At 46.0% G+C, this 25,853-nt stretch overlaps 1 protein-coding gene across 2 annotated transcripts in view; it reads right to left on the bottom strand.

The window, feature by feature from the left end:
- CD82 (CD82 molecule) overlaps nucleotides 1-25,853 on the bottom strand; it is a 70,079-nt gene that overhangs the window by 21,364 nt on the left and 22,862 nt on the right. For both annotated transcript variants that reach the window (XM_054025858.1, XM_054025857.1), the window contains 2 exons: nucleotides 10,850-10,931; nucleotides 2,745-2,817 (listed from right to left, as the gene is read on the bottom strand). In XM_054025858.1, coding sequence (XP_053881833.1) covers nucleotides 2,745-2,817; nucleotides 10,850-10,912 — 136 coding nt within the window. In that variant the 5' untranslated portion in view covers nucleotides 10,913-10,931. The remainder of the gene's footprint in view (nucleotides 1-2,744; nucleotides 2,818-10,849; nucleotides 10,932-25,853) is intronic.

The following is a 25,853-nucleotide window of genomic DNA, read 5'->3' as shown; positions in this document are numbered from 1 at the left end:
TTTCATGATGCTGGGGAATTCTGGATGTCGTGTGACCAGTAAGAGAGGTTACAGGACTTACAAAGCTTGGTGATGCCTCTTCCTAGGTTGGGAGTCCCAGCAAACAAATCTGCTTTAAATCAAGACTAGGCCTAGGAGAGCATATAGTTTTCCCTTCCCAACTCTCCCCCCACCCCCTAAACACAGCTATAACATGTACCCAAATTGGCATTGGAAACACATTCCACTAGAATGTTCTGGGAGGAAGGCAGGTAACCACCAAGGTCAGAGTCATTCATTGGAATAGCCTGAGCCAGCTCTCAACCCAGACTGGCAGACAATCCCACACCATATATTATCCAGAACATTAGCACAGCCCCTGCCCTCCCCCCCCCCCAAAAAAGTCAACAGCTTTGGGACTGAATGTAACATCAAGACATCACATCTTGGCCCCGTGACTGGACACGTTTGCCTTGCAGGGTGAAGTGTTTACGGGGGTAGCCCTAAATCAAAGTCCAAGCTCACACTCTGCGTGTTAGCAGAGAGCTCCACAAATCCCCTGTAGCAATGCAGGCATGACTGGGGCCTTTGAACACGTGTTGAATCGCTTTACTGCTTGGAGGCAATCAATGGACCATTTCCACATTAAAAAAAAAAAAAAAAAGTTATTTCCAACCCCAGAGGCAAAGGCTTCAAAAGATCCCAGGATCCTTGCTTGCAGCATCTTGGCTCTCGAAGGAAGGTTCTGCAGACTCTACTGGCAGGAGACTCCTGCTTTCCATTCCCCCTTGCTCCATGTCTTCCTGTTCTGGGCAGGCAGCCAAAAGGAGAACAGACACGTAGGCCCTTTCGCCAGCATGCTGGAATGCCCTGCTGTGCAGAACTCTTCCCCAGTCTCTGGTAGGGTTACTAAAAGCAGAGGGGAGGAAGAAAGAAGTACAGGAAAGAGGGGAGTAGGCAGAGAAAGAACTTAGTTTGGAAATCCCAAGGAAGGAAGCCTAAAGCACTGTGGTGCACATTCAGCAGAGATTAAGGGTAAAATGGAAAACAACAGAGCTAAGACACAGAAAGACTCGGAGGCCAAGCAGAGCAAAGAGCAGCCTGTAGAGTCAAGTCAGTGTGTCCTGCACATTTTGTTAGTTTTAGGAGGGTGGTGAAGCACTGGAACGGGTTACTGAGGGAGGTGGTGGAATCTCCATCCTTAGAGATTTTTAAGGCCAGACTTGACAAAGCCCTGGTTGGGAAGATTTGGTTGGGGTTGGTCCTGCTTTGAGCAGGGGGTTAGACTAGATGACCTCCTGAGGTCTCTTCCAACCCTAATCTTTTATGATTCTAGGATTCAATGGTGCTGTGCCAACAGAGGTTCGAATCATAGACCTAAATCATCCAGTTTAATAGGAACAGGTGTTTCCTTCTGGAATGCTGTAAGTAGACAGGCCCTGAGCAAACCCCTGTGGCTGCAAGTGTAAAGGGATGCATCTCCATTCACAACCTCATTGCTGTAGCCACCTTGTGATTCTTCCCATTGTAGAAGCTGAAGTAGCAACCCAGATCCTGCAGTAAAATCATGCAAGCATCAATGATTTGGGGCTGTTCTAGCATTTAGTATAAGGGTCCATCTCCCTCCCCTTCAACAGGCCACATTTTCCAGAAAGCCTCCTCATGGCATCCAAACCGCACATCTCTACAGAGGCACGGCACATGGCTGGGTAGCCAATGCCACCTGCAGAGTCACTGGATAGTGAGTTGGATTCAGCATGGCAGCTACTGCTACTCCTCACTCCCTGGAATAAAGCTGAACCACTGTAGGTTGCGTGCAAGGCTAGGCTCACACAACAGCCTCAATCCACAATTCTGGAGATGTGGGAAGCACTTATGAAATAAAAATACCCAATATTTTAAATACAAGAAAGCCACAAACATGTGACTTCTGTTGTGGGTGACAATTACCCAACTAACCAAAAGCCCTTTAAATCCCACCACAGTCCACGTTCAGTTAAAGCTAGTTCAATTTTTTGGCTGGCACAGAATGCCTTGACCCTACTGAACGGGCCCAAGTCACCTTTCCTGACTGGGTATTTGTGAGTGAGGAGATTACTACTACACATGCAGGGGGCTGCGGACGTCAGACTAGAATGTGGGTTTAAGAACAGCGAAAGGAAAAAGCTCCAATTAAGAATTAAATACAGGTCCCAGTTAACATCCAAAATTAATGTATGTATGAGTAATCCATTGCATTTCAGCAAACAGCTTGAGAATCAGCTGCTCCTTTTGCTATCTCCCAAGACCCATATCCTCTGTGGATTAAGTATTTGGGCAGAAGCAGTCTCACTGCACAGCTCTGGGCACACTGAAAGTAACTAGATGAAGTAAGAACACATTTGAACTGGGGGCCCAGCAAGTAGCAATGGTCCAGCCACGTGGCTTGTAATGTATTTATCTGGAGCTTATGTCTGGGAAGAGTTCTAGGATTTCTCAAGAGCTTTTATTTAGAAGTATTTTCTCTGAATGGGGCACACTTTAAGGTTACCATCCCTGGGCTGATCCAACAGCCCCTCTAAACAAGATCATTAACTATTGATGTTCTTCTAAAAGCCAGCCAGAAGCCAGTCTTTGCTTAGGACTATGTTCCTTGACTGTGCTGCTATGCCGTAGAAGTCCCTCCCATGCCTTTGTATTTAAAGAGCTAAACACACAGAGGGACAGATCTCCCACAGGATATAAACCAGAAGATAAAAAGGGAGGAGAATGAATCATGGCCTTACGCAGAACTGAAATGAAACTGCTTTTGTCGACTAAGATCCACACTCCAAAGCCCAGGATCACAGCACCCAGGATCTGAAAGAGCAAGAAGAGTGAAAGTCACTAATTAAAAACAAACAGAACAAAACAGGGAGTGGGGGACTGGTGGCTAAGAGCTAAACAGCAAGTGTCCCACTGTTCCCACCCTTCCTCCCATCACACACCCTTCCCCAAGAGCAAGCAAGCAAGATTAAACAGTCACTCCTGGAAGTAGTCCCAGCTAGCAGCACACAGGCTCTAGGTTCTGCTGTTTGGAGATTATTCATGTAGTGCTTTAGTTCTATCTGGTGCTGCAGGGGAGGAGAGCTGGGACAGACAGTCAAAAGGCTCTCTGCCCTGAAAGGCTTGGAGTGAGTCTTAAGGCACAAGCTATACAAGTACAGAGCAATGCTGTCCAGAAAGAGCAGCAAGAGGCAGGTATGTGTCACACACAGGTAGGCATTATAGGAGCTTTTGGACAGAGAAAGCCTTGCTGCTTGATCCAGGGCTGTGCTTTCACAGGGATGGGGAACCAGCTACCTAGTCCTGTGGGGTGCCTTACAATAGGGACCCTTCATGGGAGCATCAGCTAGGTCTAGAGGACATGCCAGACCTCTCATTTGTGACTCTAGCCTAAGTGCAAAGCATCAAATGCAGAAGTCAGTGCTGTCGAGCTTGGGCTCCTATGAGTAACATGCACAACCAGAAAGTTCATCTCCAAGGAACAAAGCCACAAGCTATGGTGCATGAGGGTGACAGCTGAGCTTCTGGCATGGGGCCAAGACATGACAGGAAAACTGAACAGACAACACCACAACCAAAACCCATAACACTCCACTGGCATCAACCAGCTGGCAAACTCTGGGGATAGCACAGACCAGAAAGAGCTAGTTGTTCCAGAGAGAAGCAGCAGCAGCCCATCCCCAACTACCACACAGCCTGCCTGGAGTGAGGATTAGCAATAACATTTCTCATCTGGAGCAGGGCGTTTCTGATGAGAGGATAAAGGGGCACCAGATTGATTGTGGTTACATTTTGTTACATGCAAACAACTTCCCCGGCCCTTATACTGAGACAGAACTCTCACTTTAGGTACCTGCCTTGTACCACGGTATCTTTTATGTTGGGTTAATGCCAACAGCTAGTACTGCAGTGCCCAGATACCTCATTAAGCATCACAGCCCACTGCACAAATGGAGGGCAGAGTTCCTATACCTTTAAAGCAGCACACAGATTCATTTGTTTAACTGCAAAAGGCACACTCAGAACAGAGGTTTGCAGCTGTGATCTGAAGCGCGAGACTCAGGGCAAAAATAGAGAGGCGGTTCCAGATGGCAGGAGCTGCTGAGAAGGCTCTTGAACCAAAACAGTGACAAGACTGCAGGATGGGACAGAGAAGGCTAGATGAGCCAAGAAAGGAAGATGCAGATTATGGGCCAGCTGGAGCCCTTTCACAGAGGTTTGTAGAAACAAGGGAAATGAGAAGCTAGCTCCTGAAATTCTGCTTCCCATAGGTTTTGAAGACTGTTGCAACTTTACAGTCCTCGCCAATGCCACAGACTTGCACCTCTGTGCTTCATACCAGGTGGTGTCCATGGAACTGGAGTGTAATCACACCCCACAAGAATCTGCTTTCCATTTCCTTGCTTAGGGGACAGCAATGCATGGCTGGAAGGGGTGCTTGGTAGCTGTGCTGGTGGCAGATGACCAAGAAGGATAAGAAACTCACCAACCAACTTAAAGCAGAATTAAGTGGCAAATAAGTTACATGCAGACAAGGGAGAGAGTGAAAGAAATTGCACCTCAGTGGTGGAACGCTTGCAAAGGCTATACATTTTAAGGGGCAGGAGGACTGGATCTTGTAGTGTGCATTAGTGCCCACCCTTAATCTTAAGCTGGACTCTGTTTAGCCCAATACTGGAAAAATGCCACATTGGCCCTCTTCCAGTGGGCCTGAGCACACTGCAGTATCCCAGGCAGGGTTGGGACAGCAGATCAAGCCAGGGAGTCAGCTAAAAAGCAAGATAGAGAGGGATGTAGCTAACATGGCATTCCTAGGGATGCGTGAATTTACAGATAGAGATATTGTCTCCTGCTTAACCCACAGTTTCTCAAAAATATTCATATGGACTTTCTTATGGAGCAGTGATCTTGGGGTGTCACCTATGTTCTGCTGTTGCTGACAAAAACCAGAACTACTTCTAAGTTGTGTTCCTGGGAGGCTATTTGTTATGAGGCACTGGGACCATCCACAGCCTCTGTTCAGTCTGCCTTTTGCTCTAGTCTGCAAATCTTGTGCTTGCAGGAAGCTGCTGTAGAAAAACAGAGGAGTGGGGAAGAGAGGAGAAAGGAAAGAGACAGGCTGTCCTATGGCTGCATTGCTGTCCCCTGACAGAATTTCAGATCCACTCCATGTCTATGCCAATTCACTGAACACAGCTAGTAGGGTTGCTCCCTCCACTAGCTCAAGTGCAACATCTTTCTTACTCTGTCTGTAGGTGGGAACTGCAGTGATCAGTGAACTGCAATGGATTAAGCAATGGTGTGTCCTACAACCCTATCCCCTACAGGATTCTAGCCAGGGCTTCTGTCAGAGGGGAAAGTGTCAGCCTCGCTACCCAGCACTGAAAATAAACTCACTTCAGTGACACACCAAGCCAAGCCTACTGGAAAGTGGCAATTATGGCCTCACATTGTATTTCCCTTAGCAGCATAATTACAGGGCCCAGCTCAGTGCTATCTTGGGATGACAGTGTGGTGTGTCAAGATGGACTGAGGTCACGTTCTGCCTAACAGGCCAGCAAGTCTGAGAGTTGATTTTAAACTTTGGGGTTTTGTTCAAGGGGACTTTGTGCCTCACTCGTGTATATGTTAAGGGGAGGGTAGGACAGAGAACTGCGCAGCACAGTGGAAACTCCTCCTCTACTCCCCACACATTTCAGTCCCCCATCTTCATAGGGTCTATGTTGCATAGGCCTGCACATGGCAGAGGCTTCCAATAAGGCTGAAGTTATGGTCCTGCAACATGGATAGCAAGTCTGTTTGACTGAGGCTAGGAGCCCCATCCACACTGGAATCATGGACTCCGAAGTGAAAGCAGCAAGCACTTGCTCAGCTTACTTGGTTCAGAGATGAAGCTAGATGGCTAAAGCAGTCAAGGGGAGGCCACCTACAGGTCTACTCTTCACCATCCTCTGTACAAAAAAAGCCACACCTGGAGAGCAACATACCATACACTATATAGACTCAACCTTCCCTCACCTCAGCCCCACAATGCCATCTCCACACAGCCTTAGCTCTGAAGCACTCAGACTTTTGTCTTTCCCATTTGCTGAAAGGAGAAGTAGAGAAAGCAGGAAGCACAGGTGAATTTTCTCTCTATTCAGTGGAGCTGTGACCTGCCTTGGCTGCTCAGGTCTCCAGGCCTCCAACACATCCTTCCTGGTCTCCCGAGGGCTACTTCAATTGGCTAGGACTATCACCTAGTACTGGACAGGTGTCATTTCAGTGTCTAAACAGCAGCCAGAATGGCACAGTGCTCCCCTAATGTTTTAGCCATCACCTTCTGATAGGCCCAGAGAGCCCATTTCAGCCAGGCAAGAACTTTAGGTTAGAGACCTTGACCATGAAACCAGAACCAGAAAATATTTCTTCCTTTGGTCCATTCTAGATAGTGGACAGCAAATGGGAGCTCAGAGCCCCAGGACCTGGAGACCTTTGCCACCCAGTTAAAGCCCAACAGTGGTTGAGACCTGTAACTCCTTAATTGCATGCATACACAGAGACTTCACAGGGGAAATCCAAATATTCTGCAGATCTTTGGATTTGAGAATAGTTGACACGTTAATAGCATTGGTTCTCTCCAGCCCAGGTCAGTAGGATGGAGGTGCCAATCACATGGCTACAGCTGATGGGTCAAATAGGACCACAAAAGTCAGTCATCATAGGTATTAACATGTAAGTTCTCTGCAGGGATAGGCATTTCCTATTGCCACTGCTCATCTGTGGAATGACCAACCACTTGAGCTTTACACTCCAAATCCATCCCAGCTGGAACCAAACCCACCCCAGCACGTGCTTGTCATTTCAGGTTGAGGGCAGTCACTCATTATTCACTAGCCTCAGCTTGACAGAAAAGCCTCTCGGACTAAGAGCCCCTGCTACCAGGGCCGGCTCCAGGTACCAGCGTAGCAAGCAGGTGCCTGGGGCGCCAATGAAGAGGGGGGGCGGCACGTCCGGTGGCAATTCGGCAGCGGGGCCATCACTCCCTCTCGGAGCGAAGGACCTGCTGCCGAATTACCGCCAATTGCGATCGCAGCTTTTTCTTTTTTTTTTTTTTTGGTGTGCGCGCGTGCTTGGGGCAGCAAAAACGCTAGAGCCAGCCCTGCCTGCTACTCCCAGAAACAGCACTCAGCACCCTTGATAGGGCTGCCCAGGCATTAAAGTCCATAGACTTGAGTATTCACAGTGGATCCATCTCACTGTGATACGTGCTTTGTATAAGGCATCTCCATCCAGTCCTTGAGTTACTCTAAGGGAAAAGCCTTCAGCTCCCACATGTTGCCTCATGGGCACATTGAGTGTTAATGCAAGTCCCCTCTTCCCACCAACATGCACCCACATGGCACAGCTTAGACAGAAGTCTGCTCTGAATCCTTGTGCTAAGGAGAGCATCACCCCCAAATGGAGGACACTTCTAGAGGGACACAGCAGCTTTGGGATAGTTTCTCACCTCCTCCCCATCACCACTGTAGAGTAGGACAAATTGCAGGGGATACTGCTTGGCTCTCCTGCTTCAGAGCTGACCCCAGAGCGAATACCTCTCTAGATGGTGGGGTAATCCCTTTATTACTTACGTGGGGCCCTCAATGGATCCTGCCTGGCTCAGGGAGGGATGTGCAGACCTCATTTGGTCAATACCCCTCCTAACTCATTGCCCCTAGTTCAGCACTGCAGCCCAGCTTTTCATTGGGCAGAGGCCTAGTACTAAGTCAAACAACAGCATTTGTTTGAAACATCATAGGAGAAGCAGCAGATGAAAGTTGCCCAGAGAACAGCTGCTTCCCGTCACCTGCAGCCAGCCAGAGGAGGCCCAAGGTCCCTGAGAACCCTGCTGCAGAATTCCAGCATCAGCCGCTCCCCCTACCCCCACCCTGCAGCATCTTTCGACCTTTTTCCGTGCAAAATGTGGGAAAATACTTTGCAGTTTGTGGATCAATTTGAAGGAGCAGCTTGGCTCTGCCCCCTTCCTCCCTCCCCCCTGCCAACTTAGAGCTGTCCCATGGGGGCTCCCCAGGAACACTGGTTTACTGGCTGGGAAGGGGAATCGTGGGATGGGGAAGGGAGGAAGTGAGGGAGAGGGTGCGGAATAAAGAGACTTTGCAATCCCCACTCAAACATTCAGCAGCAAGATAAGCAGGGTTATTATAGGGCAAGACAGCACTGCAGGCTATTGTAAGACACATGCAGCCTCTCCTGTTGGAGAGAACCATCTCCACGGGAATGGTAAGCAGGGCTTCTGGAGGGCAGGTTATTTACGGCTAAGACTCCCACAACTTGGTTACCCCACAGCTCCCCTAACCCCCACAAAGAGACCCTGAAACAAATACGTGAGGGGAGAAAAGAAAGCCACATTAATCCCCTATTTTCCTACCCGCACTTTTTTGAGACTGTTACACTGAACACAGGAAATGCCCCAATCCCTGGAACCAGGATGATAGTCCCAGCATACCTCTCCCCATGATCCAGGGGGTTCTGTCCCCTCCCCAAGTTGCTATTCTTGCTGAATGCAAACCAGAACCTGCCTAAAAAGTAGCTGAAAGTCCCAAAATCTCTTAACTTTAGGGTCCCTCTGGACCCCAGCTCACCCCATCCATCCCCAGAGGAGTAGGAGGTTGTAAAGGATAGTTTGTTGTATCACACCGTAAATCGGGTAATACCTTCTGTTATGGGCAGGTAAGGGAGCAACAAAATCCTAACCCACCCCCTCAAAACTGATGGGCAATTACAGATAAGCCTGGGAACAAGTGTTCATTGGCAGAAGAGCCAGATACAATCCTGTAGGACTTCCTCTCCTCCCCTCCCCCCCACTAACCTAGACTAAAACCAGTCCCCTCAAAGCTCGGATGGCCCTTTAAGACTCTCCTCGGGTATGCTAAGAACATCCATGACCTTTGGTCCCTGGCAGTCTTTAATTGGAATCCTGGCTACTCCAAGAGGGAAGCAACAGAAACACATGGCAGGGAAAGAGCTAGCATAGCAAACTGAAGGAAACCAGATCCAGATGTGTCCCAGTTGCAACATCAAGGCCAGCACTCCAGGAAGCTGCAGCATAGCACAGCTCGAGGCATGACAGTGTGTGGGGTAGAAGAGTAAAGCCACAGTCAGAGGATAAGCTTGGAAAGCAAAGCTCTCATTTTACCAGGCTTCTCTGTCGTACACATTCAGCAATGTTGAGAGAGACAGGCAGAGTTTAACCATCACAGGAGAATAGGGGAAAGCTGGAGTCTGAGGCGAGGTCTACACTAAAGTTAGATCAACCCAGCTATGTTGCTCAGGAGCACAAAATGGTGGGTGCTCAGCACCCACAGGCAGCTCCCCGATCAGCTCCCCGCACGCACCCAGGATTTTCTGCCTGCCAGCGGGACCTGTGGCTCAGTGCCCTGCCCTCCCGCTCGTGGCAACTTGCTGTTTCATGGCACGCAGGAGCCTGGGAGGAAGGAGCGAGGACATGGCACGCTCAGGGAAGGGGGTGGAATAGGGTGGAGCGGGGCCCAAGCACCCTCCAGCACATTGGAAAGTCGGTGCCTATGCTCAGGGGTATGAAGAATCTACACCCGAGCAACATAGTTAAGTCAACCTAATCCCCAGCATAGACAGCACTAGATCAACAGAAGAATTATTCTGTCAACCTAGCTACCACCTCTCAGGGAGGTGAATTAACTAGAGCAATGGGAGAATCCCTCCCATCACTGTAGTGAGTGTCTACACTGAAGCAAGAGAGTAGTGCGGCTGCACTGCTACAGCATTTCTAGAGAAGACTCCCTGAGGCTTCCCTACCCTAGTGGTGTAGTAGAAAGAGAGCCTGAGACAGAAGTCTAGTTCAGGCCTCTGATACAAAAGTAGTGGTCAAGGCTTTGACCACTACTTTAGTTCAGGCCTCACATCAGGCCTCTGATACAAGACATATGTCTCAGGCTCTCTTTCTACTACAAGTGGTACCACCTTGAGAGAGAGTCAGAACAATCCCAGCATGACTTTTACAATTTAGATCAGCCTGCGGAGAGTCCTGAAGGGCACAGATATCCCAGCCATTAAAACAAACATAAGAGGAGTTTTGTGGGGAAGAGCGGTGATTGAAGGAGGAGAAGTTGGGGACAAACACTCAGGTGAATATATGCCAGACGTAGACCCTCCCATCCTCACCCAAACCAAGCGAGCCAGCACCAATCAGGGATTCTGAAGCAGCTCACACTGGGCCCGCCTCCCAAAATCCAAGCCTCCTCATCCCACAGGCAAGCCTGCACCCAAGACCCTCAAAAATTCCACTTCAAATGGAAAACCTGGGACTGATTCAGCTTTTTCAAAATCAAAACCAGCCATTGGGACTTGAAGTGAAATTATGATGGTTCTGTGAAGCCTGCCTGGACTATTTAGAAGAGGAAGATTGCATTGGACTCCGCAGGTTTTGTGGCTTCACCGCTCTGTAGCAACCCTGTTGCTGCTGCTCCAGATGTGGCAGAAAAAGGAATGCAATAATGGCAAATTTACAGGGAAGCAAAGTAGGCCCACCTTCCCCTTTCCATTGACAGAGGAGGCTGTAGGCACTAGACACAGCAGGCAGGATATGTGGAATGGGGCAATTGGTCTATTTCAGCCAGGGAAGGGGATGGGAGTGTCTACAGCTGGAAGCCACAAAGCCACAAGGGGCATCAGGGTCAATGACGTTTTGGAGTGGGCACCAATACTAAATTTTAGCTTAGTCTGAAGTCTAAAGTTCCACATCTGAGGCTATATATAGTCCTTTCTGCCCACCCCTTAATTCAGAGTTGCTCATCTCAAGCCCTCCCACAGAGACAAGAATACTTACAAAGAAGAGAAGGTTGAAAAGGAAGAGGAAATACTTGGTCACTTTCAAACAGTCAGACCCCATCTTCCTTCACTTCCAGGATCTAAAGGGAAAAAAAAGCAAGACAACAATCCACATCAGTATATAGCCTAGACAGCATTAAAGGGGCACTGGTCATCACTAGAGATAGCTCTGAGCCACCATTTTGCCAGAGATCCAGCTACATAGTAGCTGGTTCTGTAGAGATCATGTTTGGGCCAGTAAGGGTTCTCCTTACTGTCAGAGAAGAGGATGGACCAGACTGATGACCACTGACAAAGTGCCACCTTTGTGGAAGTTTCCTGGATGGTGACAGAGGCTTACAATGCAATTCTGTGAGAGTATGTCTACACTGGAAACTGCAATGCGCTCCCATGGCAGTGCTTTGAAGTGCGAGCATGGTTGCGTGCGAGCGGTAGGAGAGAGCTCTCCCAGCACTCTTGGTAATCCACCTCCACGAGGGGATTGGCTCCCAGCGCTCTGAGCCTGTCTACACTAGCGCTTTAAAGCACTCAGGGGGGTGATTTTTCACCCCCCGACCCAGCAAGTTAGAGTGCTATAAAATGTAAGTGTAGACAAACCCACAGTCACAGAAGGGATTTAACCAGCTAGGAGCCTTGTAATTCCATCACTATTTATATGTAATCAGCTGAGGCACCAACTCCATATCCACAGAGGACACCGCTAAGCTTTGAAATGAATCTTGTCCAGCTCTTTCTGTATGCCCATTCTACCTCCTGACTCCCCCAGAGCTCTCTTCCTTTCTCCCTGTGGGCCTGTAGACAGTCAAAAAAGGGGTCAGGAGCCTTGTTTGAAAGATCATGTCAAAGTTGTCTTTTCCAAAAGAACTTCTAGGAATTATTTTGGGGCAACTCTATGGCCAGCGTGTTATACAGAGATCAGATTAGATGATCAAAGTGGTCCCTTCTGAGCTTGGAATTTATGTCATGCCAGCCTTGTACAACCCAACCCAGTAGCCAGTCACCTGTGTGACTAGGAGAACCCTTAATCATGCAGGACGATACAGACCACAAGCTGTGCAATTCAGCAGCATACGAATTAATGTCTTTGCTCAGGGACCCTTAAAAGATGAGCAGTCAAACTTGTCACAAGGATGTGCCTGCAAACGCACCTTTCCATTTTCAGTACAATGTGATGACAAGCCTCTGGATGTAGGTACCAGTAGCGCAGGCTCCAGCACCTCAGGCAGCAGTTTGATGATGCAGGCCAGAGTAGTACAGACAATACAAGAGCGAGAGCAAGAGGCATTTGATGACCGTTGTGTGTAGTCTGGTTTTCAGAGGATCACAGAAAGAAGGTGTTGGAGATTATGTTTGGGAGACACCAGATGGGTAAGAGAAACCTGTGAAACATTTCCACTATTTGTCCTGTGTACTAAGACAGACATTGCAGAGCCATAGTTCTTTGCCACAAGCCAATGCAGCTTCACTATACCTGAAGCAACTTTCAGAATATCTGTCTGTCCAATTAACATGACCATGCAGCATAATATGGGGTGGGTGGGGGTGGGAGAGAGAAGAGGCCAGTGCAATTTGGGGTTGGATGAGCATCACATATTGGTGCAAGGAGAGGCTAGCCCATCCCAGTAATACTTTTGGGGGACTACACTGGTCTACAATTTTTGAGAAGTAGTCTGCTTCAGAGATAAAATGTGCTATTTATTATGTATTTTGATGTGCTGAATTCAAATATGACAATTAAAACAACTGATTGGCTATTGTTTAAGATATTTAAGTTTTTACATTTTATGTCTACGTATATTGTGTAGATAGAGTTTTAATCATAAATTGTAACTCTGGGTCTTTTCATGTGTTTATGGTTGCTTTACATGATATTTCACCTGTCCTGTTTATGTAACACTTAAAATTTATTATGAAACAAAAAGGCAAAAAACTATTATGTACATAGTTTAGTCCTATTCAGTGTCTACTCGGCGCTTCTTGGCTTGTCTCCTTTATTCATTAAATGGAGCATCTCCTGTCACTGTCCAGCAATAGTCTGCAAGCATTGATGGGCTCCATTTGTCCTGATAGCGTTTCTCCATTGTTGCAATGTCCTGGTGAAATCACTCGCCGTGCTCGTCGCTCACTGCTCCGCAGTTCGGTGGGAAAAAAAATCTAGATGAGAGTGCAAAAAAATGTATCTTTAGTGACATGTTGCAACCAAGGCTTTTGTATGCCTTGAGGAGGTTTTCCACCAACAACCTGTAGTTGTCTGCCTTGTTGTTTCCAAGAAAATTTATTGCCACTAACTGGAAGGCTTTCCATGCTGTCTTTTCCTTGCCACGCAGTGCATGGTCAAATGCATCATCTCGAAGAAGTTCACGAATCTGAGGACCAAAGACACCTTCCTTTATCTTAGCTTCACTTAACCTTGGAAATTTTCCATGGAGGTACTTGAAAGCTGCTTGTGTTTTGTCAATGGCCTTGACAAAGTTCTTCATCAGACCCAGCTTGATGTGTAAGGGTGGTAACAAAATCTTCCTTGATTCAACAAGTGGTGGATGCTGAACACTTTTCCTCCCAGGCTCCAATGACTGTCGGAGTGGCCAATCTTTCTTGATGTAGTGGGAATCTCTTGCACGACTATCCCATTCGCAGAGAAAACAGCAGTACTTTGGGTATCCACTCTGCAGACCAAGCAAGAGAGCAACAACCTTCAAATCGCCACAAAGCTGCCACTGATGTTGGTCATAGTTTATGCACCTCAAAAGTTGTTCCATGTTGTCATAGTTTTCCTTCATATGGACTGCATGACCAACTGGAATTGATGGCAAAACATTGCCCTTATGCAGTAAAACAGCTTTAAGACTAGTCTTCGATGAATCAATGAACAGTCTCCACTCATCTGGATCGTGAAGGATGTTGAGGGCTGCCATTACACCATAGATGTTGTTGCAGGCTACAAGATCACCTTCCATGAAGAAGAATGGGACAAGATCCTTTTGACGGTCACGGAACATGGAAACCCTAACATCACCTGCCAGGAGATTCTACTGCTGTAGTCTGGAGCCCAACAGCTCTGCCTTACTCTTGGCTAGTTCCAAATCCCTGACAAGGTCATTCAGTTCACCTTGTGTTATGAGGTGTGGTTCAGAGGAGGAGGATGGGAGAAAATGTGGGTCCTGTGACATTGATGGTTCAGGACCAGAAGTTCCGTCTCTTCCTCGTCTGACTCAAGTGAGAATGATTCTGGTGCATCACGAACCGGCAGTCCTTCTCCGTGGGGTACTGGGCGTATAGCTGATGGAATGTTTGGATAATGCACAGTCCACTTTCTTCTTTGACACACCTTTCCCAACTGGAGGCACCATGCAGAAGTAACAATTGCTGGTATGATCTGTTGGCTCTCTCCAAATCATTGGCACTGCAAAAGGCATAGATTTCCTTTTCCTGTTCAACCACTGGCGAAGATTTGCTGCACAAGTGTTGCAGCATATGTGTGGGGCCCACCTCTTGTCCTGATCTCCAATTTTGCAGCCAAAATAAAGGTGATAGGCTTTCTTAACCATAGTGGTTTTACTGCGCTTTTGTGAAACATAGCAGAAGTTATCTGCACTGTTCACACAAGTACGAGGCATCTCTGCTCACTTTGGCTAAACAGAAATGTGTCCCTTTGCAAAATCAAACACTGACAAATAAGAGAGCATGACACTGTATGATTTCTAGAGCTGATAGAGGGCAATCGGTTCAGCAGAGTGATGTAAGCTTCGTTATGATTGCATCATCCATGACTTCTAGGAATAACATGATGCAATTCATATCATGTATGATGCAATACCAGCTTCAGATTGCATCATTCATTGTTTTGCCTAAAAAGCAAGTACTGTCCAAACCCAGTCAGATTTATTCATAGATCCAGTCGAAGATGTGTTTTAGTCATTTCTGGTTTAAATTGAGATCCCTTCTCTTTATAACCTCACCCTCTGCCATTCCCAAGTCAAGGGTCGTATATACTGACCCAATAGCCTATCTTGAAAACTAGAGCCAATCAACAATTTTAAGCATCATTTTCGTTCTCAGTGACCCAGAATTAGTAAAGTTTGACTACATTTATTTCAGAAGCATTTTGGCTGTAGAGCAGTGCTATCTGCAATAATTGTCTTTAGTTCTGGGTTCTACTCCAGACAGATGTAGACAAAGTGAAGGGAGTTCAGAAGAGAGCTGGAGGGATTGAGTTCATTTCTCTTATTTCATCCTAGAAAGGCATAGCTTGGTTGAGTGACTGATATTTAAAGGGGAAGATATCCACGTCTCAGAGATCTGTTCCTTCCTTTCCAAAATAAGGATAGCTTCTGGGGAGAATGTGAAAAACTAGCCTCTTAGCATAGTTTAAAGTGCTTTTGAGTTGCTCGCTCAACAAGGACTGATGTCTCTTTAAAAGGACATAAGTAACCCACAGGAAGGATGAGATTGGGGTAAAGCATCACTCCAATTAAACAGCCAACCCACAAAACCTAGGACAACATCAGCAGAGCTTTCTGGCTTTGCGTTTGTTCAGCAAGGGTCACTGGAAGCCAGTGTGTTATTTTGTTTCAGTCCAAAGCTTCTGGCTAATCCTATTAAATATTTAGGTTAATTCTGGGCTAAACTGGAATGCAGGTTTCATTCTAATTGGCCAGTTTCCCCCCACCAATCAGTAGTTAGTGCTAGACTACAGGGAGGGAATGCTGAACTCTAGCTATTCTGCAAGGAGGTATTACTCGGTCTTCAAGGCAGAGTCCAAGACTGGACTGGGTCCTAGGTCTGTAGCTGGACAGTAAGCGATGTGTAGGTATTATTGTCATATGACTGATGGGGAAGTGATGGTTACAGTGAGTTTCTGACCAAGCCCCTGCTCCCAGTGACGCTCCCAAAATACACAGCTTGTAATAGGTGACAAGCACAATATGTAACATGAGCATTTTTGGGTAGGAAAAGTCACTATGCATATGTCTACACTACAATTAGACACCCACAGCTGGCCCACGCCAGCTGGCTCAGGCTTTGGGGCTGTTTCATTGCAGTGTAGACTTCTGGTCTTGGGCTTTAAGATGGGAGGGTCCCATTAATGACAGTATTAGTTCCCCTCAGACAGCAAGGTCACACCCACACCCCTCTCCTGCACCGTTCCAAGAACGGTATTAACCATTTTTTATTCAGTAGCTAGCAATGCAGCATATAGAGGCCTATGCTTCATAAAAGTCTTGCAGAAACTTCCCATTTTATCACAACCTCTAGGAAGTAGTTCAATTTTTACTGTCTTTTTTTTTTATTTCTTGATTTCTGCCAAGACTAACACTCTTGTTTGCATGAGGGATTGTACTTGGTGATGGGAACATTACAACAGCTCCTCACTCTTTTAGCTCATGACACGATCATGAGCGAGGGGTGTGATTGCTGCAAACCCAGCAAGCGAGCATTCTGTACTCTTGTGCATGTTCCTCAGCTAGTCTCAATGAAGCTCTCAGGGAGCTAGCTCTCCAGACAGAGGCGGGGTATGTGTGTTGCGATTCTAGCTCTTTCCACTAGCCGAAATATAAAAGCCAAATACTGTAACCTGCTGCCCAAGCCAACAGGGATTTAGCATTAGGAGTCAGTGTCCCCAGAAATGATTCACCACTTTTTCTTCAGTGTTCATGGCAGTTTTGCAGTGGACACTAGGCAGTCACATGACCACTTAGTTGTCTCCAGTGGGGTTCACAAGAGTCTCTTAATACTTAAAAAGCAACAAGTTGCATCTGAAGAAGTGAGGTTCTTACCCACGAAAGCTTATGCTCCCAGTACTTCTGTTAGTCTCAAAGGTGCCACAGGACCCTCTGTTGCTTTTTACAGATTCAGACTAACACGGCTACCCCTCTGATTCTTAATACTTAGGGAGGCACAGAGGTGCAGGGGGATGTTAAAGCACTTAACAGGGAGTTGTAAGAACAGAGTAAAGTAGGCAAGTATTCTCTCCATCTCACAAATGGGGCAACAGATTTGGGGAGGGATTTGATCACATAGCAAGGAGCATCTCCCACCCCCAGCACAGTTTATATAAAAAAAAAAAAAAAAAAAAAACAAAGACACACACTCTGATGCTAGAGCATTGGTACAGTCCTCTTGCTGTAGGTCTGGGCACCCAGTTCACAGCTCATAGCCGTAAGCATGGAATTCAGAAGAAACAGTTCCCATCAAGAAGTTTATATCCAAAACATAAGAACTCCCTCCCCAAAATCCCAACATACACTAGAACACTTCAGAGAGAAGTTCCCTGACCCAGTGAGGGTACTGGCTGAGAGAAAGATGGGCTTGGGCAAAGAGGCCTCTGTGCTTAAGAAACAAGTCTGTCCTTGCAAGGGCTTTTTCTGATCCTTACTTTACAACCAAATCCCTGTATTGTCAACATTAGAGCCTTAAAAAAAAAAAAAAAAAAAAAAAAGCGCATGAGTCAGCACCAAAGCAAATCTCATTTTAAGTATAAGTTTTTGACAATACTGAATTTTAGGATTTCTTTGCCTTCTTGATTGAGCTGTTCGGGTTCGCTCAGATCACGTGCTGAAGATTTTCTCTGCAACCATGCGAGCTAAAAGCTTGCTTTAAAAAACACACACAATCCACCCCAAGAAAATCTGTTTTATTAGTCACTTGACTCCAAGAGTTGAGGCTGAAAAGAAAGGAAAACTGCAACAGTGGAATCCCGAACAGCAACAACTCAGCAAGAAGTGACAAAAAGGCTTGTTGACTTGGAGGTAGAGAACAACTGTCATAATGGATCAGGCCTGTAGGACATTGGGGTCCATCCAGTCCAATATCCCATCTCCAACTGGTAGCAGGCACCAGGTGCTTCAACAGAAGGTATAAGAACAGATGTGGGATAATATGCATCCCCAAAGTTAGGGCTCATCCTGATCTCCTCATCTGAAGCATGAAGTTCAATCTCTCTTCTACAATAATTTGTTAATATTCATTTATAAGAGCCAATACTCTCTTTTGGAATCTTGATGTCCTTGAGGCCAAAAACTTGCATGTGGCAGGGAGTTCCACAGTTTAGTTACATTATGTAAAAGTATTTCAGTTTCAAACTTGCCACCTTTCAGTTTCCTTGAGTGACCTCTTGTCCTTGAGTTATGAAGTTCCGGATTTACCCTTCTAGGATTAGTTATTTTGTATGTTTCACCGTAGCCCCCCTCTAAGGTGAACAATTTCAGTCTTTTATAGTCAACTGACCACAAGTTTCACTGCCATTCTCTGAACCACCTCCTCTAGTTCTGCATTATTTTTCTGAAGATGCAGACTGGACAAAATATTCTATGGGAGGCTGCACCATTCACCAATGACATTCCCTCTCCCACCATATTGGCCTCATTCTTTAAATATCTTTACAGTTCGCTGTTCTGCATCAATCATCTGTCCATAGTAATGTCCAGCTCCCTTTGAGTAGTTTGGCCCAGGCTCCACAGCCTAAAACTAGATGGGGGTGGGGAGGAAATGTAAATCCTGAACCCAGGAGAGTTCCACGGCTCTGAACAGACAGGTCTAGGAGCCGAGGGGTTCTGCTCACCAATGGGTTCCTGCCCCTGCAAAGAACAGTGCAGCAGTGTGTATGGGGCAAGGATTAGTGCAGGGGCCACTTCCCTTATTCCCCTGAGGCCAGGAGTGGGGAATGATTCTTCCATTAGGGTATTATGCACAAGTATTGAAGGCTCGGAGTGGACGGCAGTGAAGCTGGAGCACGTAATCAGGGGAGGCCAGCCGCTGAGGAAAGGAGAACAGAGCCCCTCTTTGTTAGGGGCTGGGCAGGCGGACGGGCATGACTCAATGCTGCACTTCAGGTCTGTAATATGAGCCCAGCCCCCTCCCCCTATCCACAAAAGGTGGCTACAAAAAGTAAGGCACAGGTGGCATTGGGAAAACTTGGGGGATTCCTACCCCCTCCCAAATGGTGAGCTGTAAGGTGATGCTGTGGGAACCAGGAGTCCTGAGGAAGTGGGAAGATGAAAGCATAGAGAGAGTTCAATTCTTTTCACACTATACAGAAAAGACAAGGCCAGAGGGATAGGGTGGCTACTTAAGGTTGGGTTTTTTTGTTTGTTTTATTTTAGTTAAATTGCTAGCCAGGGCTCTTTAAATAGTTTTCTTCTTGACCTCACAAGCAGCTCATGGAAACTCAGGGAGTTTGGTGCTCACTAAAGCGAGGCGGATTATATTTGGCACAAGTCACTATGTAAAGCTCTTGTTATGCAGCTCCGATACCAGATCTCAGTTCGGACCTGCAGCGTGCTCTGCTATTGCAGTCTTGGATTCCCACATATGCAGCTCTGCTGATTCCTGTTAATACTGGAAGGGTCACTGTAGAGCAGTCTAACATAATGCAAAGAAAGCACAGCTCATGACTGGAAAGAGCTAGCCCTCTTGAAACGCAACAGGTGCTGATGGGGAAGTGCACAGCTCCTCCAAGACAGTAATCGATACTAAGGCACACAGAACCAACCAAACCCAGGGGGAAGCATCACCTCAGGACCAAGAAACATTGTATTTAATCAAAACTCAGGATGGGCTGCAAAGTGCTATCATCTCTCCCTGAGGCAAGAGTCATCCACCCAGAAGAGCTGCATGATGTTTACGTGTTCATAGTCCAAACAAACAAGCAACCCCCCTGAAACTAAGGATTTAAGAAATAAGGTAGGAGTTCAAGATCAGGATGTAGACAACAAAGCAGAGGGAATGGTTTAGGTAGCTGTTGTCAGGCTAGTGCTATGCTCCGACAAATGACAGTGATGAAAAAGTAAAGGACAAATTCTACCTTACACTACAGGCAGAGTTAGAGAGAGTACCATGCCATGACCTAACTATCTTCATGGGAGACCTCAATGCCAAGGTTGATAAGGACAACCAACAGAGCAATGGGAAGACAAGGGTGTGACACTATGAAAGAAAATGGAGACTGCTTGTTGATTTCTGTAATATGAATGACTTAGTCATCGGTGGAATCCTATCTGAACATTGTGAAATTCACAAGCTGACTGCCATTTGGAGAACAGCATGAGATAAGAACCAGATTGACCATATCCTGATCAATGGCAAATGGCAACACTCACTGACAAATGTGAAAGTGAGAAGGGGTGCAGATGTTGGCAGTGACCACCACTTTGAGACAGCCTCCATCCAACTAAAACTGAGAAGCCTGGTCCACCAAACAAGGGACACAGACGTTATGATATTGACAAGCTAAAGTCCCTTGAAATACAGAAAGCCTTTGTTCGGCAGTTAAAGAACAGGTCTCAAGCACTTGCAGACCTTGATGAAGAGGAGGGAAATGCAGATTAGGAAGTCAACAAGAAGTGGGACAAAGTAACAGAAATTTATAAACGGAGCAGTGAAGCCTGTCTAGGCTACAGGCAGAAGAGAAGGAAGGAGTGGATTACACCTAGCACATGGAACGCCATAGAAACCAAACAAGCCCTGAAGAAAAAGAAAAAAAGTTTTAAACACAAAATCTCAGAAGCTAAAGGACAAATACCATGAGCAGTATAGCAAGACACATCGGGAGATCAAACGCCTTGTGAGAGTGGACAAACAGCATTATATTGATCCTCTGCTTGTGTTGCCAGATTATGCAGCTGCTCGTGGAACCATCTACAAAGTGGAACAAGGAACCATCTACAAAATGACGTGGCTTATCACTGGTAAACAGCAGACATCAACAAATACTCTCATCAGGAACAAACAAGGCCGCCTACTAACAACCGAAGAAGAACAAGAAATGTGCTGGACAGAGCATTTCAAAGAATTGCTGAACAGGGAACCACCTAAAGAGGAAGCAAACATTCAGGAGGTAGAAGAAGATCTTGATGTCAACACAGGCACCCCAACTAAGGAAGAGATCATTCAAGCCATCAAATCCTTAAAAAATGGGAAAGCTCCTGGCAAGGATAACTTGAATGTAGAATTGTTCAAGGTAAAGCCTAAATTAGCAGCATCTATCCTGGCCCCTCTATTTACATCAGTCTTGGAAAGGGAAAAAGTGCCAGATGAGTGGACCAATGGGGTTATAGTGAAGATAGGAACTCTCAGTGATTGTTTCTTTGGTAATAACTGGCGTGATCTATTTTTATCTGTGCAAAGCAGATGAGAGATCATAGTCCAGCGTTTATCAGAGGCAGTTGATAGCATTCTCAGAAAAGAGCGAGCTCTTTTTTCAAAAGGGCATAGATACACAGACCAGATCTTCACTCTACAAAATACAATAGAACAGTGCTTAGAATGGCAACGGCAACTCTACATAAATTTCATAGACTGAAAAGACTTTTGATAGCATTCACAGGCCTAGCCTATGGCATATTCTGCAGGCATATGGGATTCCTTTCCATATAATCAGTCATCAAAAGCTTCTATTTCAACTTTACATGCAGTGTTGATCACAGTGAGCTCAGTTTTGAAGTCAAAGCAGGAGTACATCAGGGGTGCGTCATGATGGCAATGCTGAAGAGGATTGGAGATGACTGGGTTATGTGGCGTACAACAGAACACAGAAGACATGCCAAGAGGCATTAAATGGATGCTCTTCTCATCCCTTGAAGACCTGGACTTCACAGATGATCTCACTATCCTATCACAAACCCAACACCACATACAAAAAAAAACTCGACTCACATTCAGCCAGCAAATTGGACTGAAAATCAAGCACAATAAGACAGATATCATGACCTTTAATATTGGCTCACCATCACCCAGTATGGGTAGAGAATTAGGTTCTCACCAATGTAGAAACATTCACATACTTGGGCAGCACCATCAGCCAGGACAATGGAACAAGCCAGGACATCCAGAACAAAAAAAAAACAAACTCAAAGCCAGGAACACCTTCAGGAGCTTAAATACAGTCTGGAAATCATCAAAATACAACACCAAAACCAAACTCAAGATTTATCAGAGCTGCATACTTTGAACAGTACTTTATAGTGCAGAATGCTGGGGAATGAGAAAGTATGACATGTCCAAACAGTCTTCATTCCATACAACTTGCCTCAGAAAAGTCCTCCGTATCTTTTGGCCCAGAACAATCTCAAACCAAGATCTATTGACAGTGCAGCCAAGAGGATCTAAGCACCATCATTGCCAGGAGGCGTTGGAGATGGATTGGTCATGTGCTTTGGATGGAAACGGATTCCATCACCAGAGTAGCAATAAAGATGGACACCTGAAGGCAAGCTAAAACGAGGCCATCTGAAAACATGGTGAAGAGCTGTGGAAGCGGAACTGGAAAACCTGGGGCACAGCTGGGGAACCACTGAAAGACTTGCCAAAAACTGACTGGAGTGTAGGAGCTTCAAGGCTGACAACTCTGTCCATTAATAACCACTCATAGTTAAAGAAACTCAAAACCAAGTTGCCTTTAACTCCAGGGGGTGAGAAACCTTTCAAAGGGATGTGATTGGGGGGGGGGGGAGGAGAGGAGGCAGGAGAGATACTAAGGGGACCTCAAAAGCATAAGGAACACTGGCACTAACTGCTGTAACAGTTTTACTTTAAAGCTTAGCCATGACACCAGCGTATTTTGAGAGCTTAGGCAGGGAAGTGTTCCCAGAGGCTGGGTTCTGAAGGGGAATCAGGATGACTATTGATCAGTGAGACCTGAAGAAGCGCTCGGTGTAGCTCGAAAGTTTGTGTGTCTCACCAACAGAAGTCGGGCCAATAAAACATTACCTCACCCACCTTGTCTCTCTAATGGAGAGAAAGAGGCAGGCTCAATGTCACCACCAGCTAATGAATAGTGAGAGAGTTAACGAGCCTTTTCTTTACTAACACACCAGTCACAGCACAGTGTTCCCTAGAGGACTAGATTTACGGAACAATCAGGTTAACAAGTGAGCAGAGAAACACGTGATCAGCATGTACTGTTGACATTAACAAAGGCCTTGGACTTTAAGTGCAGGTGGGAAGTACACAGTTGCCTGAGTAACACACCCTACCAGAGGCATTTCATTATCGCTAATACACACACAGTTTACTGTACACAGAACCTGGCTGCGAACTCAGCTGTGATACCAAACACCATGACTTGATAATAGCTTTTTCGAGGGGGACATTGGAGATTGCAAGGAAGATGCCTGGTCACAAATTTAACCCCTTCCTTTAAAAAAAACAATGCCCCTTTTAAATAAATAAAATAAAATAAAATAGTGTCCAGCCTAACAGGAAGGAAAACAAAACCAAGCCTATTTGCAGCCCTCCTTTTAAGGCTGCAACACTTAACCCAGCTTAGAAGCTGAAAGTTACCTACCAACAAAGTGAATGTAGATGGGTGTCTGTTATACATATCCAACGATGGGGGTAAGATTCCTGCTCCCTGAGAGCAAACCTGAAGTCATTAAGAAAGTAACTGACAGACATTTAAAATGAAGTCGCTTATCATATGATGCAGAAATATCACTGTTATTGAAGTGAAGTAGAGGGGTAAGAGTGGAACATGCCAAGGAAACTGGTGGCTTTATTGCCTCCTTTCCAACAACATTGCTTGTCACCTTTAATAGGAGGCATTGAACTCCCCTCTAGACAAGATCAGAGGTAAAGAATGCTTACCATGAAGGGCAAAGTCCCTAATGAGGTTGAATTTCTGATAGGAGATACCAAATAAGACAACCAGGCTAATCTAGATAGGAGTTGTTTCCACTCCATCTTGATGCTGAACAGTGAAAGCTTTTCTTGTTTGGTTCCTGTAACGGAGGCATCATTAAGAAGTTAGCTTTATTTATATGTTGAGCAGATAGACAGAGTAGCCCAGTGAGATGCCAGGAATTAGGGATAGCAGTCATCCAATTAGGACTGCAGAGTTTCTTCAGCTTGTTTTTAATAAGCAAGCAATAAATGCGGCAGGAAGTAACAAATGCTTTAGAGACACACCAAGTGCCATCCGGGATCATTAAACAGAAGTGATGACAAACCAGAATCAGGGTGTTATTGGCAAGATAGCAGGGGTTCATAGCACAAACAAGGAAGTAGGCTCAATGTAGAGGAAAGCGGATTGCAACTTTTCAAATGCCCAGAACAGCCAGTGAACTAAAATAAAACTCCAACACCAGGCTTCTGTCTGAAAGTCATTTAGATTATTACTACTATAACCAATTACTTAGATTCCTAGAGAAGAGTTATTTGTTATTTTAGGTTTGTGCTCTTTGAAACTGATTAGACCATGCAGTCAGATACACATAGTTTCCCCTTATTTCCACAAGGGAAACTGACTCACTGCAAGGCATTTGTCAGGGGACTGGGACACTTGCAACACCAAGACTATATTTAATTCATTTTTTTTAAATTGACTAAAAATAGCAAATAGTAAAATATGGCTTCAACTAGCCAGTTTTGCCTTCTGGTTTCCATGCACCAGGGTGATGCTCCCAACACTGCTGGCAGAGGTGTAAATATGGAGAAAGTCTATTAAATATTTCTATTTTATGTTGCTGTTTAAGAGACAGAGACACACTTAAATTGGCAATACAAGGTTGGGGGGGGGAGAGGAGAGAAAGAGAGGAACACCATGCCACTTGACCACATTGTCTCTAACTTTTTTTTTGGGGGGGGGGAAGAAAACAAAGAAAAAAAGACTACGTGTTTTAAAAATGGGGATATGGTTATTGTTACTGGTTTTAATTTGTAAGCCAAGTCCCCTCCCCCACTCCATCCCCACCCTTCCAGTAGCAACACCAGAGAGACTGGTACAACTCACTGTCTTGAAGGCAAAGTCCTATTTAATATTTCATTTTGCTGGCCAAATTAATATAGAACTTGTTCTGAGGAGCCCCACTTCCCTCTGTGTAGAAGCAAGCTCCAGAAGCGGGCATGCAGCGTTAAGCCAGCCTGATGGCAGGTTTGTATCGGGAGAGTTCTTGAGTTCAGGATTCAAGGCTAGTAGGGACAGACCATACCTCACTCACCGGGCTCAGGTAAATCCCACCCACCCTCCACCTGGAACTGGACAGAACAAAGTTATCAGAATAGAGTCCCCACTGGGCTAGGTACTGCACAAGCACGATCCCCAAACCTGCTTTATTAAGGAGAGGAGCCTTAGATTTAAACAAACCCCACCTGAATTGTATTCCTGAATTCCCTGCAAGTGTCTCCCCCACCACCACCCAAAAAAACCCTCAAAATATATATGGAGATATACCCATCTCATAGAGCTGGAAGGGACCCTGAAAGGTCATTGAGTCCAGCCCCTGCCTTCACTAGCAGGACCAAGTACTGATTTTGCCCCAGATCCCTAGGTGGCCCCCTCTAGGACTGAGCTCACAACCCTGGGTTTAGCAGGTCAATGCTCAAACCACTGAGCTATCCCAACCCTTCAGCATTCAGAAACTGCTGGAGCTCAGCTTGACACTTCCTTTGAGAAGCTAGGCCTGCACAGACTTCCTTCCTTCCTATGGATTTTTTGCTGATAAGAGGGGACAGACTTAAAACGATCTTTTGGTCGGGGGGGGGGGGGGGGGAGGAGGTATTTTAGTCTCTGTGGAGATAAAGATAGGCCATGACATCATGGAGGGGGAGAGAAAGAGACAAGGAGGACTTTCCACTGTTGGGTTCCTGTTCACAAAATAAAAAAAAAGTTTGCTTAGCACCCCAGAAAAGGGAAGCAGTCTGACAGAGAACGGAAACCAAAGCCACACACAAGTACATTTCTCAGAATTTAAACCTTTGATAAACTACAGTCTTTGCTTAAGGCTTCTCATCAGCCTTTCCAGGGATCTGTAAGGGCTGGGGGCTCAAACTTACTGTCTTATTCCCGAAAGGTGTGTAGGAACCTTTCCTTGGCAATTTGAGGCAGGACTAAGCCATCAATTGCTGCAGAATTTGAACTATTAACACCCACCCCAAAAAAAGATTCTATACATATGGTTAGGGAAAAAAAAAAAAAAAAAAAAAAGCTTGAAAATTGAGACTCTCCCTGCCCCCACCAACCCAGTATCACCTCTCCGAGTCTGCAAACAAGTCAGTTTCATGGCTGC

The sequence above is a fragment of the Malaclemys terrapin genome, chromosome 4 (assembly GCF_027887155.1).
Source record: "Malaclemys terrapin pileata isolate rMalTer1 chromosome 4, rMalTer1.hap1, whole genome shotgun sequence".
Taxonomy (NCBI): Eukaryota; Metazoa; Chordata; order Testudines; family Emydidae; genus Malaclemys; species Malaclemys terrapin.
Note: the sequence above shows the minus strand (reverse complement) of the source record. Positions and strands in the feature narration are given on the sequence as shown.